The sequence below is a fragment of the Saccharomyces kudriavzevii genome (genome assembly GCF_947243775.1).
Source record: "Saccharomyces kudriavzevii IFO 1802 strain IFO1802 genome assembly, chromosome: 10".
Classification (NCBI taxonomy): Eukaryota; Fungi; Ascomycota; class Saccharomycetes; order Saccharomycetales; family Saccharomycetaceae; genus Saccharomyces; species Saccharomyces kudriavzevii.
In genome coordinates, this window is record NC_079281.1 from 454,299 (window position 1) to 473,159 (window position 18,861).

General features: G+C 38.7%; 8 protein-coding genes across 8 annotated transcripts; 3 read left to right on the forward strand and 5 right to left on the reverse strand.

The window, feature by feature from the left end:
• Positions 1-49: 49 nt before the first annotated feature.
• MDE1 (methylthioribulose 1-phosphate dehydratase MDE1) lies at positions 50-787 on the reverse strand (the record flags this gene model as incomplete). The annotated part of the gene is made up of 1 exon (XM_056229072.1): positions 50-787. The coding sequence occupies one exon, from the start codon at positions 785-787 to the stop codon at positions 50-52; it is 738 nt and encodes a 245-aa protein (XP_056083127.1).
• A 167-nt stretch (positions 788-954) lies between these two features.
• BNA1 (3-hydroxyanthranilate 3,4-dioxygenase) lies at positions 955-1,488 on the reverse strand (the record flags this gene model as incomplete). The annotated part of the gene is made up of 1 exon (XM_056229073.1): positions 955-1,488. The coding sequence occupies one exon, from the start codon at positions 1,486-1,488 to the stop codon at positions 955-957; it is 534 nt and encodes a 177-aa protein (XP_056083128.1).
• A 472-nt stretch (positions 1,489-1,960) lies between these two features.
• On the reverse strand, positions 1,961-4,474 carry RBH2 (Rbh2p; the record flags this gene model as incomplete). Its single annotated transcript, XM_056229074.1, has 1 exon — positions 1,961-4,474. The coding sequence occupies one exon, from the start codon at positions 4,472-4,474 to the stop codon at positions 1,961-1,963; it is 2,514 nt and encodes an 837-aa protein (XP_056083129.1).
• Positions 4,475-4,823: 349 nt separating this feature from the next.
• Positions 4,824-9,077, reverse strand: GEA1 (Arf family guanine nucleotide exchange factor GEA1; the record flags this gene model as incomplete). Its single annotated transcript, XM_056229075.1, has 1 exon — positions 4,824-9,077. One exon carries the CDS (start codon positions 9,075-9,077, stop codon positions 4,824-4,826), a length of 4,254 nt encoding a protein of 1,417 aa, XP_056083130.1.
• A 268-nt stretch (positions 9,078-9,345) lies between these two features.
• Positions 9,346-10,527, forward strand: CPR7 (peptidylprolyl isomerase CPR7; the record flags this gene model as incomplete). Its single annotated transcript, XM_056229076.1, has 1 exon — positions 9,346-10,527. One exon carries the CDS (start codon positions 9,346-9,348, stop codon positions 10,525-10,527), a length of 1,182 nt encoding a protein of 393 aa, XP_056083131.1.
• Positions 10,528-10,634: 107 nt separating this feature from the next.
• Positions 10,635-14,705, reverse strand: RAV1 (Rav1p; the record flags this gene model as incomplete). Its single annotated transcript, XM_056229077.1, has 1 exon — positions 10,635-14,705. One exon carries the CDS (start codon positions 14,703-14,705, stop codon positions 10,635-10,637), a length of 4,071 nt encoding a protein of 1,356 aa, XP_056083132.1.
• Positions 14,706-14,938: 233 nt separating this feature from the next.
• Positions 14,939-15,265, forward strand: PET191 (Pet191p; the record flags this gene model as incomplete). The annotated part of the gene is made up of 1 exon (XM_056229078.1): positions 14,939-15,265. One exon carries the CDS (start codon positions 14,939-14,941, stop codon positions 15,263-15,265), a length of 327 nt encoding a protein of 108 aa, XP_056083133.1.
• A 268-nt stretch (positions 15,266-15,533) lies between these two features.
• RAD26 (DNA-dependent ATPase RAD26) lies at positions 15,534-18,845 on the forward strand (the record flags this gene model as incomplete). Its single annotated transcript, XM_056229079.1, has 1 exon — positions 15,534-18,845. The coding sequence occupies one exon, from the start codon at positions 15,534-15,536 to the stop codon at positions 18,843-18,845; it is 3,312 nt and encodes a 1,103-aa protein (XP_056083134.1).
• Between the last annotated feature and the right edge of the window lie 16 nt (positions 18,846-18,861).

Genomic DNA, 18,861 nt, shown 5'->3' on the forward strand with positions numbered 1-18,861 from the left:
AATAGTGATAATAACAACGTATATAGAAATACATAAGCAACATAGGCAATCAAGCATCGGTCCCTCTCACCAAGTGCTTCTTTTCTTCTCCAATGCCACAGTCGGGAGGAATCCCCATTTTGTACATCTTTATAGCCAGTTCCATCAAATAATCGATGGCTTCGTTGAATATCTTGACCTTATCGATAGTGGGGCCCCAGACAAAAATGCCATGTCTTCTCACTATCACAGCGCATGTATCCGGATACTCTGCAAAAGTCTTGTGCAAGTCATCAATCAACTCATCTTCATGCGCCATATTTTCAATGATGGGAATCTTCAACGTATCGAAAAACGATAACGCTATAGGTTTCCCAGTCACAGGGTCCACCTCCCCACTTGGAAGCGCCTTGATCTGTTCAATGTTAGCAATTCTGAACTCGTCACCAAAAATCAAGGAGCACATTACAGCATTTTGGGAATGCGTATGTATTATGGCACCTGCATCTTTCTTTTGATAGCATGCTAAGAACAATGGGGTGCATGCGCTTGGCCTATACAGTTCGGGAGCTCGCAAATACTCTAAAGTCTGAGCGTCCATGACAAACAAATCATCAGGAGTCATTTGCTCCTTCTGCACCCCGGATGGTGCGAGATAGTAACGATTTGTCTCGGAGTCCTTTATTGAGATACCTCCGCCAGTTCCAGTACACCAGTTATTGTGGAAAAACTGCTTGCAGAGAGTGCAGATGAGGTTTGCAGGGTGGTGTGGATCATCAGAGCGTATTAAAACATCGTCTAAAGACATGGCCATTCACCGGGTTTTCTTATAGATTGTAGTCCTTGAATGTTTCCTTTTTGATGAATGGATGCTGTAGTTCATTGAAAAATTTAAAGTGGGCACCGCATCGCAGTACCGCAATCGTACGTAACAAGAGGCCTATAAAATTACAGATGACAGCTTATCCGCGATACCTAATTAGATTGAGGACGTGCGTAGTTCAAAGTCTTGCAATGGAAACATGTTCTTTTTTCAACATCATTTTCGAAATCCAAAATGGCCTCCTTCACTTGCGTGCCCAAATCTAACATTTGCAGTTCACTTTCATGGACAACTTGGCGACAATTCGAACAATACCATCTCACCTTATCGTTTTCTCCGCCAGGCCTGTCTTGTTCCACAACAATACCTATGGTATCAGCGAATCGAACGGGACTGTGAGGAACATTCCCGGGCAATAAATACGAATCGCCTTCATTGATGCTAATATCAATGAACTTTGACTTGGCATCAGTCTCGTCCACAACCTTCAACAGCATAGATCCCTTTTTCTGATAAAACCATTCAGGGGTTGGATTAATATGATAATCAGTTCTTTCATTGGGTCCACCAACGATCATCACAGTGAATCCCCCTCTGTGCAGGCAATAATTATTGACTGGTGGCTTCAATAGATCTTCATTTTCTTCCAACCACTTGTCAATATTTATCGGTGTAGTGTTAAACATCTTTAATCTGTTTTATTCCGGTGGTGTGTGCTATCTCAATTAATTGCAACTTGTTCTTGTGAAGAGAATAAAGAAGAATCTTTTACGTCAGATTTTTCACTTTGCCAAATACTTTTCAGTGACTCACCATTTATCCTGACGCCGGCACAAAAGCAACCGTTGGATTGCCGTAATGACACTCTGGATGCCCACGAACTTCCACCGAACACTAGGAGACACCTACGTAAATGCCGATACCCGTTCAGGAGCACAAGTGTCAGTGACAGAAAAAGAATGGCACTCTTGACGTTGAAAATATGCTCGCGTAAATTTATGAAGGTAATTCGGCGACAGAAATAGCAATAAAAAGCTTCAAATAGTGGTCCGATCATTATATATATGAGTTAGTGTATTGGGGGTTTTTTTTACAAAATTTTTGTCGTTACGTAAGATTATTAAGGTGAGAATACAATTAGCAGCATGCATTGGATTGTTATGATGAGTTGAAGGGCATGATCAATTTATGAACGTGATTTGCAACGTCTTGATCTCTGAATTCTAGCAAATACGCTCCCGTCTGATCTGAAAATGTCAATCCTGTCCTTCCGAGCCTTTTTAGGTCGTGAAGACGAGCTGTATATTCTCTAGGGTTCAACGTCCCCTCAGCGTCAGAAAAAATCACAAATTTTATTGCAACCACAACTCCTTTATAGTCCTGAGAAAATATATCAGTAAAACCTAACCGAGATGGTTTCCAAATATTACACTTAGTCTTAACGTGCTGCCTCACTTTAATGGAAGATAACAAAAGTGAGGAATTTATAATTTCGGATGAATTTTTCATACTACCCAATTCTGAATTCTCCGTCGATGATCTCGTCACATTTCGACTGAAACACGAAGATGAAGATATGGTTGATAACGTTCTTGCGGTGGTAGAGGGAGAGAGAGATAGTGCTTGACTATTCTGTAATTGATACTGTAACACGCTCATTAACTTGGGAGCCTGTGCACAACGTACAGACAGCGTGAGATCGTGAACTATTTCAAATGCACTAACTTTGAAATCCGAAGAAGGTATCTGGAGTTGAACGTCTTGCGCTGTCGACCTGTTGCATTTCCAACTGGATTCTAATTTGACAACAAATTTACACTTATCTTTTTCAAAGTCTTTATATATGATTAATAAGGTCTCGTTATTATTGGACAAAATTAGAGACAGACACATTATGTCTTTACTCAATGGCATCCATGATTTTCCATTCCAGAGAGAAACCTTAACAAAGTCGTTTTCGAAGAACACCACACTGCTAGATGTGTTCAGACTTGATGGAAATGGCACATACTCTTCATAAGCGTCATTATTGCAAGAATTTGTCGATACCGGGATAGGTGATGGTTGATTATCTTCTAAACCGAACAACGCGCTAGAATGATTTTTGGAAGTATCAAGAATTAAATTCTTTTTGTTTCTTGAAAATATACTCAATAGGGATGAAGATTTGTGCCGATATAAAGCTGGCTTATAGTAATCAACATCTGGATCAAATGAAGTTTTCTCACATCTATCCTTTTCGTCGTCAGAGATTATACTTTCAACATCATCAACTTCCGATGCGACACTCTCTACTAATTCCGGAGAGACGCTCTCCAAGCTAAATATTTGAGAAGCCGATCTAACGTTTTTTAAAGTGGGCGTATCCATAAATTTAGGCGAAAGAGGTACTTGCATGCTTCTATCTAATTCAATTAGCTTCTCACAACTTAGAGATTCAATATCTTTCAACGAGGTGTCAATGTCTGAATCATTGTCGGCCACTACCTTTTGATTCGAAATGGAGTTTGACTCTCCTTCAAAAAAACCTTCGGAGGTCTCTATTAAGGACGACAGACTGTCCGATAGAGGGGTTGATCTATGCAAAGTAGAGCTCCTATGCGCTATGTTTGATGTTTTCATCGAGGCAGTAGACGTATAGACCATTTCTTTAGAGGGGGTGCGTTTGAATTCGTTTCGTCCTGCACAAGACTTTCGCGAAGAATCATCATTTTTGTAGCCAATGTATTTATTCACTACCGTTCGATCAAAAAGATCTCTAATAGCATCTCGCCAATGTGCTTGCCATTGAATAGGATCCTTGCAGGTCAGCTTCAGCACCATGCCATTGTCTATCGACGTTTGCAGTTTGACTCCGTTATCGCCAACTTTAATTATATGAAGATTCCCAGATCCGAATGTTTGAAATAACAACGACCTACCGACGTCCATTAAGTCATGGTTCCCGGATTCAAGGGCTTGGAATAGGTTATCAACAGTTTGTAATGTATATGGCATCTCACCAGAAAGAACCTCGAAAATGGCCATTTCGCCATTAGTTAACTCAAAGACTTCAACTAGCTTGTTATTCATCTTCAACTTTTCTATGTCCAGCCGAAAGTAGGCCTTCTTGATATGTTGCTTCAAATCAATTGGCTGAGAGTCCATCAAAGGAAGTTCACGTGACATAATGTCACGGGCGTTACCGTATCTCAGTGAGTTACAGCTCATAGAGTTATAACAATTTTTGAATTGATGTATAAATGCATTGATTAAGGAACCAAGTCGCATTTCTTTTGTCACATTATGAATGTCCCTCAATTTATAATAGACCTTGAATAGTAGTATGGCAAAATGCTTTTGCGAATTCATCCTAAAGTATGGCATATCTATATCGAGAAGTAAACGCATACAGCCAAATAAAAGACTGTGATATAGATCTAATATCTGCACTTCTGCGAATAAGCTATTGTGAGGATTCGCTGCAGATTGAGATAAAGATACAATGTGATAAGCTTCAGCATGTTTTCTCAAAATGCACTTCAAGCAACTGCTGATTTTGCCCATTTCGCCACCAACTTTAACCATTGGGTCTAAACTCGAACCATGATATTTGCTATGGGACTCACAGATAACGAGCAATCTTTTCAACACAGTCTGGAAGCTCGCTTCTTCCTTATTGAATGAATCCATATTGGTATACGCACAATCCTGGTTAGCTTGCTTTTTACTATTGAGGAAACTTGTATCTGAAGCTGCAGTCCATGAAGAGTAATAAGTCACTAGATGAGGTGAAGTCGAAGAGAAATCTTCATAGGGGTACATTTTTTTTTCAGATGGAGTGAAATTTCATTTGAAATTATTCTCGAAGCTTTCATGCCATTCGTGGCACGAAAAAATGCCCTGTCGCGTTTTTTTCCTGGCGTTATGCGACGCGTTAAAAAAAAGAATGATGAAAGAAAGCATAGCGCCAATATTTGATATTTAATCGAAATCTACTATATAAGGCATTTATCTCCAATCCATAGGCCCCCCAAAAAGTTTATTCTTCTGAGTCTTTCGACAGTGTTACGCTAATATTTATATCCTCGTTTTGAATTTCTCTTTTGGAGATAATCAGTTCTTGCAACTGCCTTTCTACTGCGGGATCCTCTACATATTTGTTAAATACATTCAGGATCCTCAGGAAAGTCTCGTTACTTGCAACACCTTCCTTTAGTTGATGCAAAAAAATCTTGGAAAGTACGGACAAAATGTCAGTGATTCGTTTCATTTTAACAGTTTGGATTTCATCCAATTCGAAAATTGGTAATAACCCAGTTTCTACTAGGGTGTCCAGCGCAACTTCTTCCGTACGAAGTAAGCTTATTGGAGATAATAGGAGGCGCTCTAATACCTGCAACGCTTGCATACCCAATTCGTCGCAAGGATTGAGACATTGATGAGCCAAACCTTGAATAGCGGCTATAATTTCAGTCTTGTTAAGAACAGAATTACACCCCTTAGCAGGTGACAGTAAATTTGCAGTGATATTAATGGACCTGCTGGAAATATCAATAATTGAACGGTATGGATTAGCTTCTGGCGCTTGGCAACCATTCTCGACTGAATTTTCACAGTTCCGTTCCCATTTAGTACCGATGGCACCAGCACTTGACATCTCATCAAGAAGACTTAATATGTTCATGAAGTTTCCATCCTCTAAGAATATTCCACCATTCTTAATATATTTCTCTAGAAATTGATATATTATTGGTTGGTTCTCTTTGGTTGACATAAGCTTCCTTAAAAAGTTCCAAAATTTTACATCTTTGAGAACCTGCTCATCGTATTTCACGTTTTCTAGATGTGTAAACAAATCGTCTAACACCTGTTTCCCCAGTTCGCTTTCATAATACTTAGTATCGTAAATTTCATTCTTTATCAAGAAATCATGGTTTATGAGATCACTTAGAATATCCTGTGGATTATTAAACTTTGCAACCAAGAACATCTTATATGAGGCAAATCTTACAATGGTCTCCTTGGAAAGGCCATCAAGATTTGAAATATTAGAAACATGGTCGGCAAGTAAAGTGCCAAATTCTTTTTCAAAATGTCCTCTCGATATTAATATAATGGATACTTCCAATAAGAAAAGAAGTTCCTGCTCGAAATAGGACGAAGCTTCACCATTCTTGTCAATTGCTAGTGGGGAAAGAAGTGCTTCAGCCAGCTTAGGGGTAACAATTTGAATGTTTTCAAAAACTGAGCTGAACGCACGGCTAGTCTTAATGCATTCTAACGCTTTCACGGAGAAGTCAATGTCTTCTTCGGAAGGTTCCTCATCACCCTTCAAATAAGACGCAAAAGTAGACAAAAGGCTTCTACTCATCTTTGCCTTGCGGATTGAAATATCTGGCTCCGGTAATGGCAGTTCCAGAAGTTTTGAGACGGTATGAAAGTTTTTGAAAAATTCCGGATTCAAATCGATCATCGAGTTCTCGAATAGTCTTAAAATGATTTGGACGACTTGATTCCATAATTCAGAGGAAATAATGCCAGGATCCCTCATCTCTCTAATAATTCGAAAATATAATATAGTACATAATTGACTTTTGAAGTTTTCTCCGAGCTTTATACTTTGGGAACTAATGGATATTTTTGACTCGGTATCTTCGACAAATATTTCAACCAAAGGAATACCCTCAACTTCTAGTTGCCCATCATTTAGACTGGTATACGCAAGCGTTGTCATTTCCCCTAGACGAAGAATGATACCGTTGAATGATTGATCGAAGGAAAAGTAATAGTCGATAAAAGCGCACTTGCTTATAGTCTCCAAAATACGTGAAAATATTTGATCATTAGAGGCAACTTCAAATATATTGAATAAAGCCTTCACGATAATACCCCCGACATTTGAAAAAATTGCTTTCTCAAATTGTAAAACTTCGATTTGAGCTAAACTGGAAATGGGATTTCTGGAATCCTTTTGAATCTCCGTCATCACGGATGCTGAAGATATTAAGTTATTCCAGGCATCTTCAAACCATTTTTCATTGCCGTGATGCTCCTCAGGCATTACTATCTCTTTGACTTTAATGGATATATATATTTTTTGCAGGTACCAGCGAGGAAAATCCTTACCGTTATAACAACCCCGTAAATTCTTAGAATAATCGTCAAAAGACATATGTTCCTTGACCTGAGGGTTATGGAAATCAGTATTTAACATAATTATTGAATAACTCAGAACAAACACGGAGTCCGCATCAGGTTGCACAGGCATAGTTTCGTCTGGATCACCCTTTCCGTTTTCTTTATCCGCTAATTCCACCGCCTTATTGTTTTGATCAGCAGAATATCTTGCAGAAAAAGCTTCAATAATTCTCTCAATCTGTTGAGATTCTCCAGGTAATCTGAACTTCGTCAGTAAAATTCTAATCGCCTCGTCGACCCTCAAACTTTTAAAGTCAAAAAGATCTATAAATTCTTTTAGCAATGCTGTTTTTTTTGGATCGCAAAGTAGAAGGCCTATAGTCTTCTTGTTTAAACGTCCGTTATTCAAGAATAAAAATGATGCGACATCTCTATTAGAATCTGATTCAATAAAACCTTTTTCAACAAGCATTGGGACCCCCTTCTTCGCCTTTTCATTGAAAGTTTCGACGCACATTATGAATTCAGTTTTTCTATCTCTCTGTTTCAGGATATCAATTTCTTTCTCATTTTCTACAAATTCGGTTTTATCCACTTTGTTTAAATCACTGTATATGTTGTCAATAAATGAAACTACTCCTTCAAGGCATATTGGAGGAACATTGTTAGAGGTATTAATTGCCGCAGCTGGAAGAGAGAATTTTGTTAGCGCTCTTATAAAGTCAATCGAAAGGTCTGACCTGTCCAAATCACAGTCAAAATTTACGAACATTTGTAAAAAGAAGGCCGGGGAATGAATCCATAGTATAGAGAGCTGTTCAATGATTAATTCCTTGACTGAAGGTGGCTTTTGTTTGACTGCATCATCGGCACCCGTTATGTCCTCTAGGATCTCAAATATCCTCCTTAAAGTCAATTCGATCTGCATAGGTAAGTAGTCACCTAAAATAACAACTAAACTCGTGAACAATTGCAAGGTTGCCTGTAAAAGAGAATGCTGAGTGGAGTTCTGTATGAGAAAGACAATACTTTTCGAAATAGGGTCTGAAATCAAGTTGAATAAACGAGGGTAGAGGGGGAATTTGTCACCAGATATTTCAACAGCAGTATTGATTAGCTGTAAGGATAATTTCATGGCCGAAGTTGTGTGCTTCATTCTATTTTCTGGCATAATCAATGATAATAATAGCCCCAGATAATCCTTGATAACGGCTATTCCGTAATTTGGCTCGGCTTCTTTGGCTTCCTTCCCCGTTTTTTCATCATCTTCTTGGTCCATAATAACCTGCTCTGCTGAATTATCATTTTTACAACTATCAGTAATAGTACTATCACCATCAGTACTGCATGACTCTTTATCAGATATAGTAGTACCTATAATGTCATCCTTCAAATCATTGTCGGTGTAGCTTTCATCGTTGATATATTTTTCTGTTTTTGTAGGCGGATCAAGTAACTTCAACTTTGTGAATAATTTAACAGTTATCCTCGCAATTGTAACTTCAGCTGTTTTTCTCAAAACTTCGCTTCTCTGGGTATTACAAGCTAAAGAAAGAGTGGTTTGCAAAACATCATAGATTATGGTATCGGAAAGGTAATCTCCAAAGGAAGAGGTTATAATATGACGAAGTAGTATGACAACCTTTAGTAACACTGAGTCATCTGAAAGTTGCTTCGAAGCTTCGAATCTGCAATGTGTTAAAGCAATAGCAGTTTCCCTAATAGCCCGTTGAATATTGGTGGAAGTTCTATTTATGACCTTTAATGTAAAAAATTTTTGTAATGAGTCCAGAGCTAAAGAAGTAGTATATCCCGATGCCGAACTAGCACTGACGATTTGCAAAAATGGTTTCAAAAGTTCGAAAGCATTTAGTTCATATGAATTCTTTAGTTCATTGATTTTTAGTCGTAGTTGCACTAAGCCAGATATCAGAGGGTCATAGTGTTCGGAATTTGACAAATTGTGGAAACTGTCAACAAACGAGTCACTTTGATTTATGAATATATCACTACCACCCCCCAGCAAAGCGGCAACGCTAGTTCGTGATTTGTCTCTGGACTGCTTGTTCATGATAGAACAGAGATTGATGCATTCTTTGATGATCATCGTGGCTGGATCCACAGCCAAAACACTTTCCACCGTTACGTCGTCCATTTTGTATATGAAGTCTAATATCACTACTTTCAGTTGGGCTAGGACGCGTCTCACCAATCTATTCAGTTAGCCTAGTTGAAGCAGCACGGTTTCCAGTTGGAATATCCACCTAAGTAGTTATTAGTTTCAACATGTAAACAAAGAGAGCCAGATAGTGTTTTTTTTTTTTTCATTGCGCTAAGCGATGAAGTTGGAGAAACAGAAATAACAATAAACAAAAAATCATTACGTCGAGAAGCATCCAATAACAGAAGGCTGCTATCAAACAATGACTGAGGATCCAGCGGTATATTTGGATATCTCTATTGACAATAAACCAATTGGCCGTGTAGTTTGCAGGCTTTTCCGCGAGAGTGCCCCAAAGACAACTGAGAATTTTTATAGACTATGTGCAGGTGATGCCAAGAGTCCTCTAAAAGACCAACAATCGCTGAGCTACAAGGGAAATGGCTTCCATCGGGTTGTTAAAAATTTTATGATCCAGGCAGGTGACATTGTATTTGGAACAAAAGACGATTACTCTTCATCATCGGTTGGAAAGGGTGGCTGTTCAATTTATGCCGATGAAGAGGAGGTAAAAGTCAATAATTTGTCTTTCTGTCACGGAAATTTTGAAGATGAAAACTTGGGGGAATTTTTGGAACCGTTTACCTTAGGGATGGCTAATTTAGGCTCTCCAAATACGAACAATTCCCAGTTTTTCATTACTACATACGCCGCACCTCATTTGAATGGCAAACACTCCATTTTTGGGAAAGTTATTCATGGTAAATCTGTGGTTCGTGCTGTAGAGCACTCCAAGGTAGATAGTGACGGTGTTCCTGAATCAGAAATTAGGATCTGTGACTGTGGAGTGTGGGATAAAAGCAAAGGTGTTCCACTTTACACTGCCTCTAATGATCCGATTGGCGGCGATGTTTACGAAGAATACCCTGATGACGATATGCACTTCAACGAGGACGACTTTAGTAAGGCGCTTGAAGCAGCCACTATAATTAAAGATTCTGGAACGCTTCTATTTAAAAAGAACGATTACTCGAATGCCTTTTTCAAGTATAGAAAATCATTAAATTATATTAATGAGTACACGCCTGAACCCGACGTAGATAAAGAAAGAAACTATCAATTTACTAGCTTGAAAATGAAGGTTTACTTGAATCTGTCCTTGGTGCTCTTCAATGTCGAAAAATACGATGATTCAATCACGTATGCTACTTACTTATTAGAGATGGATAACGTTCCAGACAAAGATCAAGCAAAAGCTTACTATAGAAGAGGTAACAGCTACTTAAAGAAAAAGAGATTGGATGAAGCTTTGCAGAATTACAAACTTTGTAAAGACAAGAATCCCGATGACAAGGTTATAGGGCAAAAAATAGAATATGTAGAAAACCTTATAGAAGAGAAAAAGGAGAAGACGAGGAAGAACATTTCAAAGTTTTTCTCCTGATGCAGTTTACGTTGAAAGGTCAAAGAGGAATTAGACAATATAAAACTGTAAGCTAATAGTATATAATCATAGAGTTATAAACCCCTTATTGATACGAGGTTTTAATATCACACAAAGTCATCCAGTAAGTTTTTTGCCATGGCAGATTTTTTTGGCTTCTGCGGCTCTTGGAGTGAGAAGTTGCCTAACACATTTTTAGAGCTTTTCTCGCTCTCGTTTTCTAAGCTTTCTGTCTTATCATTTAGCGTGTTTGGAATTACGTTCTCCTTGTGCTGAGAAGAGGAAGGTGACGCAAACTCATCCAATATACTCCTGGGTGCAGAAGAAGGACCTTTAACAAGGGAAGTAGATGATGAACTACTCGGTGGCGGTTGCAAGAATTCGTCTAATAGGCTATTTGGCAATGTAGCGTTCGGTTTGAGATGCTCCACATCTGATGCATTGGATGAGCCGAATTTATCAAAAAGACTAGGTCTCATCCTGGCAGTTGAAATTGGCTCGGATGCCATAGCACCAATAGCGGAATATGTTCTATCCTGTACAGGGCTCTCTAGTAGATTTTGAACGGGTATGGACTTCCTTTCGATAAATTTCCAATTTTTCACAAGGGAAACCGCCAAATAATTACAGCCCATACGACAAAGAATATCAGTAACCCTCAAAATCAAAGTACATTCAATTTTGGCTTCAACATTAAGAGATCCAATAAAATACTTCAAGTTTCTGTTTCTCAAGTGGTTGTACAAATAAAGCAGAGCGGGGTCTTCAACAAGAAATGATCTGTTCACACAAGCTTCCTTATCAACAACATCCGAGTTGTTTTCTAAATCGATCGGAGCCGTCATCAAAGCTTTAATGGCAACTTCTTGCTTTCTTAGTTTCCAGTAAATAAAGCTCGCTTTCCATCTATCATTCTCTTTTATTGTCTCAGGTAACATTTGCGTGGTCAATAGCTCTCCCAACACGGGTCCATTATCACCTTCATAAACACGACATACACCTATTGCCAAATCCATGTCATTTACTTGCTTGCAAAGGACATTGACACAATCCTTTAGAGAGTTTGTTAAGAGAAAAAACACTGCCGCATCCATATACCTATGTTTACTAAGCAGAACAAAGGCATTTTTAAGTGCAGCCGTTCTCCATCTAGGCACGGTGAAATCGTTACTGATAAACCTGACCATCTTTTGCTGCTCGGGATGACCAATGGCCATCCTCCACAAGCTTAGCAGTATCTGTTTTTTCCTCAAAGCAAGATAAAATATAGCGCACCGACTTGGGTCCCTCCTATCGTCTTTGGAGAATTCATATTTTGCGACATCTTCGAATTTCTTCACTAAGTCTTGCTCCTTAATCCAGTAAGCTATTTTATATTCACGGGCACGTTTCCATGAAGTTATATGGCGGTCAATAGAAGATAATAATATTTCTTTATTGTCTGAATGTAAAGCCCATGACACATCTCTCATTAGAATACTTTTTTGGATGTTTTTATGGGACAAAAATAATTTTACGCCCAACAAAAACCTAACACCGTTGTAATCCACCACCTTTTCATTTTTAATAACTTCATCCACTGCCTCAATGACTGTAATAAGCGTAATCTGTTGATGACGAGTCAGATAAGGTAAAGTTGTTTTAGTCAATTGTCCAGTAAGCGCTGCAGATACAGTCTTATTGAAGCAAGGGTATGGATCAGGGAAAGTTTCCACTGGGTAGTCCCTATCCTTGGCAATAAAGTACTTTAGAGGATCCATCCCTAGGTTGGAATCTAGGTTTGACACATTCTGTGATCCAAAATCTAATTTTCTCAACGCTAAAAACAATCTTAACAGTAGCTCCTTAACGAGTTGCAATTTATTGGCATAAATGGCCTGAATTAAGAATTGTGGATGATAAACCGGTAGTGGACCATTCAAAACACTACTCAAATGGAGTATATCATTTGATAAAATTTTCCTTGAACCAATAGACTGATAAGTAAATGGGTCACTCAAGTCTAAAGATTTATCCTTGATATAAAACTGATTTCCTGAGGCAACTACAAAGGTCCCATTCTTCATCCAGACAGAGTCGCCAATATTATGGGCCGTATGAGCTGTAATATCGATTTTTTCAATAGGCAAATAACTAGGTGTGTTATTCGTGTAATCATATCTCAGTTGAGTATACAGTAAAGCATATCCCGTAAATCCAACAGAAACAATACTTTGACCATATGCAGTACTTGTCCAATCTATATCTTCGATGGTGTCATCAAATGTTTCCTCGTATTCAAGAACTCCCCTATTCAAATCCCATAACGACATCACTTTACCAGTAAAATTGACGATACACAACTTGCCTGTAGATGATCCTCTGATACACGTAGAATCTGCTATTCCAGTATTAATCTCACAGGCCTTGATCCACTGAACGTGCCTACCCTTGTAATTGACAATGGCTTTATATGTTCTAGTAAGACCCTTTCTAGTGATCAAGGAAATGAGAGGCCTGTTACTGAAAAAAGTCTGATGAACAGGATCAATAATAGATATCCTGTATATATCATCACCGTCAACATCCAAAGAGTCAGATTTGACTTCAAAAATGCCGCGTGTCAAGGAAACTTCATATGCTTTGATTGAACCGTTAGAGAAAATCAATGCGGTAAAATGACGCTCATGACTATGCTGTAACTCAGGGGTATTTAGCATGACAATTGGATGAATTGATTTGTCCTTTTTCAATCTAGTTTCTGCACGTAAATATGATTGTTTCTGTTCACTATCCTCTTTACGATTCGTCGGGCACTCCCAGGCTTGCAGGAGCCCATTTTCGAGCAAGCAGATGACCAGTTTACCTAATTCATGTACAACTGCAAACTTTATCGGAGACTCGGTTTGTATTGTATTTTGTAAGCGTAAGGAAACACCGTGACTCAACTTTTGCGGGTACCAAACGCTATTTTCTGAGAATCTTGAAGTAGTCAATAGTGCTTCACCGTCGCTACTTCTCACCAACTTCTGCACGGATTTATTATGTCCCGTAAATTTGTGCTCCAATACTGTCGTCATATGATCGCTTGTATTGCTTATGAGCTGCGAAAGGTCGATCAATAAATGTCTTATTACACCTTGTAAATCATGAACCAAAAAGGAGACTTCACCCTCTGTATCATCGTAAGGTTGTATTTCAGAGAAATATAAATATTTGGTGTCATTTAACATGGTTGCCTTTTTAACTTTCTTATGTGAAATAGTTCTTTTAGCCATGGGCTTAGGTGGATCTTGGGAAAGGTTATTCAAGGCTAGAATTTCCAAGTCTCCCGTCAGCGAGCCCAGAATAACAATATCTGAATCAGACACACCAGAGCCTTCGAAATTTTCCTTACTCAGACTGTGTCTCAAAATCCAATTATCTATTATTACGCAAAATTTTTGCGTAGGGGAAAGAGGCACTTCACCCCATATCTGTACAGTATGATTCTTGTCCATTTCAAAACAAGACCATATTCTCAGCACTTTGTCTTCTCCCAGTGTATAGAGAGCCTGAGAGGCTGTATTGTTCCTATTTGCTTCATCCGGCTCTTTCTTCCACCGCATTGCAGTTATAGGCTTCGGGTGAGCGAGCATGGTTAAATTAAAGATAACCTGTTCTCCAACTATCGAAACGCGCTTCCACAATTTGGCATTGCAGTCATATTTTCCAACGCTAACTATCACCTGCGAATCCTGTGAAATGATTACATTGTAGACGGGTTTAGGTTGTTTTTGGTTCCACTGCAAGACAGGTTGATATACACCAAAATTATCCTTAATCTTCCAAAAAGAAAGAAAATCAGACCCAATGGCTAGTTCGTTATCGGAAGACCATCTCAGGCAATTTACTGGAGTATCATCATGGAACAACTGACAGCATTGAGTCCATTTGGGGTTCTGCATGATTTGATGTATGGGCTTGTAGATAAGTACCCTATTGTGGAAAGAAAGAGCAATGAACCCGTTCTGACCGTTGATATCAACAGCAGTACAGTCCGATTGAGTATAAATGGTCTGTAACCTGGTGAATTTGTTTGAGAGTATGATCAAATTATTCCCTGAACAATATGCAAAGATGGTATGGTTTTGCCATGTTGCTTGACAAGCCGTCTGAGGAGTATCATTTGGACGTCCTGGCAAAAAGTTTAGCGACATGAATAATAGTGTTGCGTATGTACCCGTTGCTTGCTTTCTATACTGATGACGGTGCACTTATATCCCTTTAATTATGAAAAATTTGAAATGCTTATAATGATAAACATAACGAGGTTTCGCTATGCGGAAAGCTTGAAAGAAAGAGGGATCGTGATTTGGAAGGCTGCAACAGTCATTCAAAACAGAATAAAGACGGGATATTTGTTGTGAGTCTATTATATAAAATAAGGAAAATGGTTGCTAGTTGTAAGGACCAGAAGAAGGCAGTTGCCATATGTTTGCAGAGATCGCCTTGTGTGATGATAGAAAGACATAATCCTCAGGACTGTCTTGACAATCCGGATCTGAACAAGGACCTGCCGGAACTTTGTATAGCCCAGATGAAGGCATTTCTAGATTGCAAGCGAGGAATAGTGGACATGACCAAGCGCTTTACTGGTAACGCACCTCTGTCAACTGGCAAGTACGATCAGCAGTATGAAAACCTGTGCAAAGGAAAGTTTGATCCCAGAGAAGAGATGGAAAAACTGAAGTTGCTGAATAGCCAGCAGAAGGACTGACCTTTTACAAAAAATTCACCTGTAAATATATATATATTTTTAAATCTATACCGCAAGCTCACTCGACTAGTTTCTCAAGTAAAACATTTGTGATGTATAAGCATGTGGGGTATTAAAGGGCGTTCCAGTTGTACAGGGACATAACGTAATTAATTGTAGGAACTGGAAGAAGTACTATAAAAGACAAGGGCAATATGTAGAAAGTTACATTTGTTTCTTGATCAGTTAAGGGCGATGCATTAGAAGTGAAAAAAAAGGAAGGAAAGTAATGCAAATATTACAAGTACCATCTGTATCGGAACATTCAAAAGAACACACGGCGATAATGGCAGATAATGAACAGCAAACCGGTGTAAAACTCGAGAACGATCAGTCGTTAAGAGACCTGGGGGTTAACGTTCTTTCCCAGAGGAGTTTGGAGGATAGAATAGCCAATGATGTAACCAATTTCAGTAACCTACAAACTTTGCAGCAAGAAGAGACCCGTTTAGAGCGTAGCCAGACTGCCCTGCAGCGATATTTCAGCAAGAAGAACATTCTCGCCAGAAAGTTGGACAATGCAGCCAGGATATCTGTTAAGCATAACCTTCGAAATCAGATTAAAGATTTGCAATCTAATGATATTGAGCGGGTATTGAGAGACATCGAAGACATTCAATCAAGGATCAAAGACTTGAAAGTGCAGATAAATCAAGGGGGTGAAAATAGGACTGCTAAAGAGGGACTGCAAAGGATTGGAGAAAGTGAGAAGGAATTTCTGATTAGGACTGGTAAGATCACTGCATTTGGTCACAAGGCTGGTTTCAGTTTAGATGCTGCTGACACAGAACATGGAGACGATGAGGAGCAAAATGATAAAGATTTTGAAGTGGCTACGGAACAAATGGTAGAGAACTTGACTGATGAAGATGACAACCTTAGTGACCAAGACTTTCAAATGAGTGGTGAACAAAGCGAGGAAGATAAAGAAGAGGAAAGCGACGATGAGATCCTTGAAGACTTGGAAGATCTGGAGTCAAGAAACCAACCTGGTGAGGCAAAGGATGATGGTGATGAGTCGTATTACCAGGCAAGATTGAAGAGATGGATCAAACAGCGTTCTGCTGATAGAAAAAAGACAGCGGATCTGCCAGAATGGCGAATGCATCATCCCAATATTCCCGACGCAAAGCTTAATAATGAGTTCAAAATACCCGGTGAAATTTACTCACTATTGTTTGATTACCAAAAGACGTGTGTGCAGTGGCTCTATGAGCTTCACCAGCAGAACTGTGGTGGAATTATCGGTGACGAAATGGGTTTAGGGAAGACAATTCAGATTATCGCATTTATTGCAGCATTACATCACTCAGGTTTATTGACAGGGCCAGTTTTGATAGTTTGTCCTGCGACAGTGATGAAACAATGGTGTAATGAATTACATCATTGGTGGCCCCCATTAAGGACAGTCATATTACACTCTATGGGATCAGGAATGGCTACAAATCAAAGATTCAAAATGGATGAAAATGAACTAGAGAACCTGATAATGAATTCAAATCCAGGGGACTTTTCATACGACGATTGGCAAAATTCATCAAAGACAAAGAAAGCCTTAGAATCAAACTACCATCTGGATAGACTAATAGACAAAGTCGTCACTGATGGTCACATTTTGATTACTACTTATGTCGGGTTAAGAATACATTCAGATAATCTACTGAAAGTGAAGTGGCAGTATGCTGTTTTAGATGAAGGCCATAAAATCAGAAACCCAGATTCAGAAATTTCGCTAACGTGTAAAAAGTTGAAGACACATAATAGAATTATTCTTTCGGGAACACCAATTCAGAATAATTTAACTGAACTTTGGTCACTTTTTGATTTCATCTTCCCCGGTAAATTGGGGACTTTGCCTGTTTTTCAACAACAGTTTGTAATACCGATAAATATGGGGGGTTATGCAAATGCTACCAATATACAAGTTCAAACTGGTTATAAATGTGCTGTAGCATTACGTGACTTGATTTCTCCATACCTTCTACGTCGTGTGAAAGCCGATGTTGCTAAAGATTTGCCCCAGAAAAAGGAAATGGTTCTATTTTGTAAACTCACGAAGTACCAAAGAAGCAAGTATTTAGAATTCCTACACTCGTCAGACCTAAATCAAATCCAGGATGGCAAAAGAAATGTTCTGTTTGGCATCGATATTTTAAGGAAAATATGCAATCACCCTGATATACTTGACAGAGAGACGAAGAGGAATGATTCAAGCTACGGTGACCCAAAAAGATCCGGAAAAATGCAAGTTGTTAAACAACTGCTATCACTATGGCATAAGCAAGGCTATAAAGCACTGCTATTCACCCAATCGAGACAGATGCTGGATATCCTAGAAGAGTTTATATCAAGGAAGGATCCTGATTTATCAAATTTAAGGTACTTAAGAATGGATGGTACAACGAACATCAAGCGTAGACAGTCCTTAGTGGATCAATTTAATAATGAACCTTTCGATGTGTTCTTACTGACCACAAGAGTTGGGGGGCTAGGTGTCAATTTAACTGGTGCTAATAGAATTATTATATTTGATCCAGACTGGAACCCATCTACTGATATGCAGGCAAGAGAAAGAGCATGGAGAATTGGACAGAAAAGAGAGGTGTCGATATACAGATTGATGGTGGGAGGTTCTATAGAGGAGAAGATCTATCATAGGCAAATATTTAAACAATTCTTAACCAATAGAATTTTGACCGATCCTAAACAGAAGCGATTTTTTAAAATTCACGAATTACATGATTTATTTTCACTTGGTGGCGAAAATGGCTACTCTACAGAAGAATTGAGTGAAGAGGTTCAGAAGCACACCGAAAATTTGAAAAACTCCAAATCGCAAGAAAGTGATGATTTCGAGCAATTACTTAACTTATCTGGTGTTTCTAAACTGGAAAGTTTTTATAACGGTAAGGAGAAAAAACAAAACAGTAAATCGGAAGACGATAGATTAATTGAAGGTTTGTTAGGTGGAGAAAGCAATTTAGACACGGTTATGAGCCATGATTCAATAGTGAACTCACACTCGAGCAGATCCTCTTCCAATTTAATTACAAAAGAGGCTTCTAGAGTAGCGAACGATGCAGTAAGTGCACTAAGGAAATCGAAGATGATAATCACTAAACGCCATGAAATTGGGACACCTACTTGGACAGGAAGGTTTGGTAAAGCAGGTAAAATCAAGAAAGGAGGTTTATCAAGAAATAAACAATCCGGGTCGGCTGCCATTTTGGGAAGTATCGTCAAATCGCAGAAAGAAGCGTCCAAAGAAGCACATCAGGAAAACCTTAGCAATGAGATTAACATCCCAGAATCTGATGAACTTGATTCCAATACTAGAATATTAAAGGATATTCAAAAATATTTACAGAAACAGAATAACTTTTTTTCATCCAGTGTTGGCATTCTCAACAACATCGGCGTCAATCTTTCTGATAAAGAAGATGTTATCAAAGTCAGAGCATTATTGCGGACCATAGCCAAATTTGATAAAGAGCACAAGGGATGGGTACTTGATGGAGAGTTTAGGTCTAGCGATGATTAATGATGATATCTTTTGG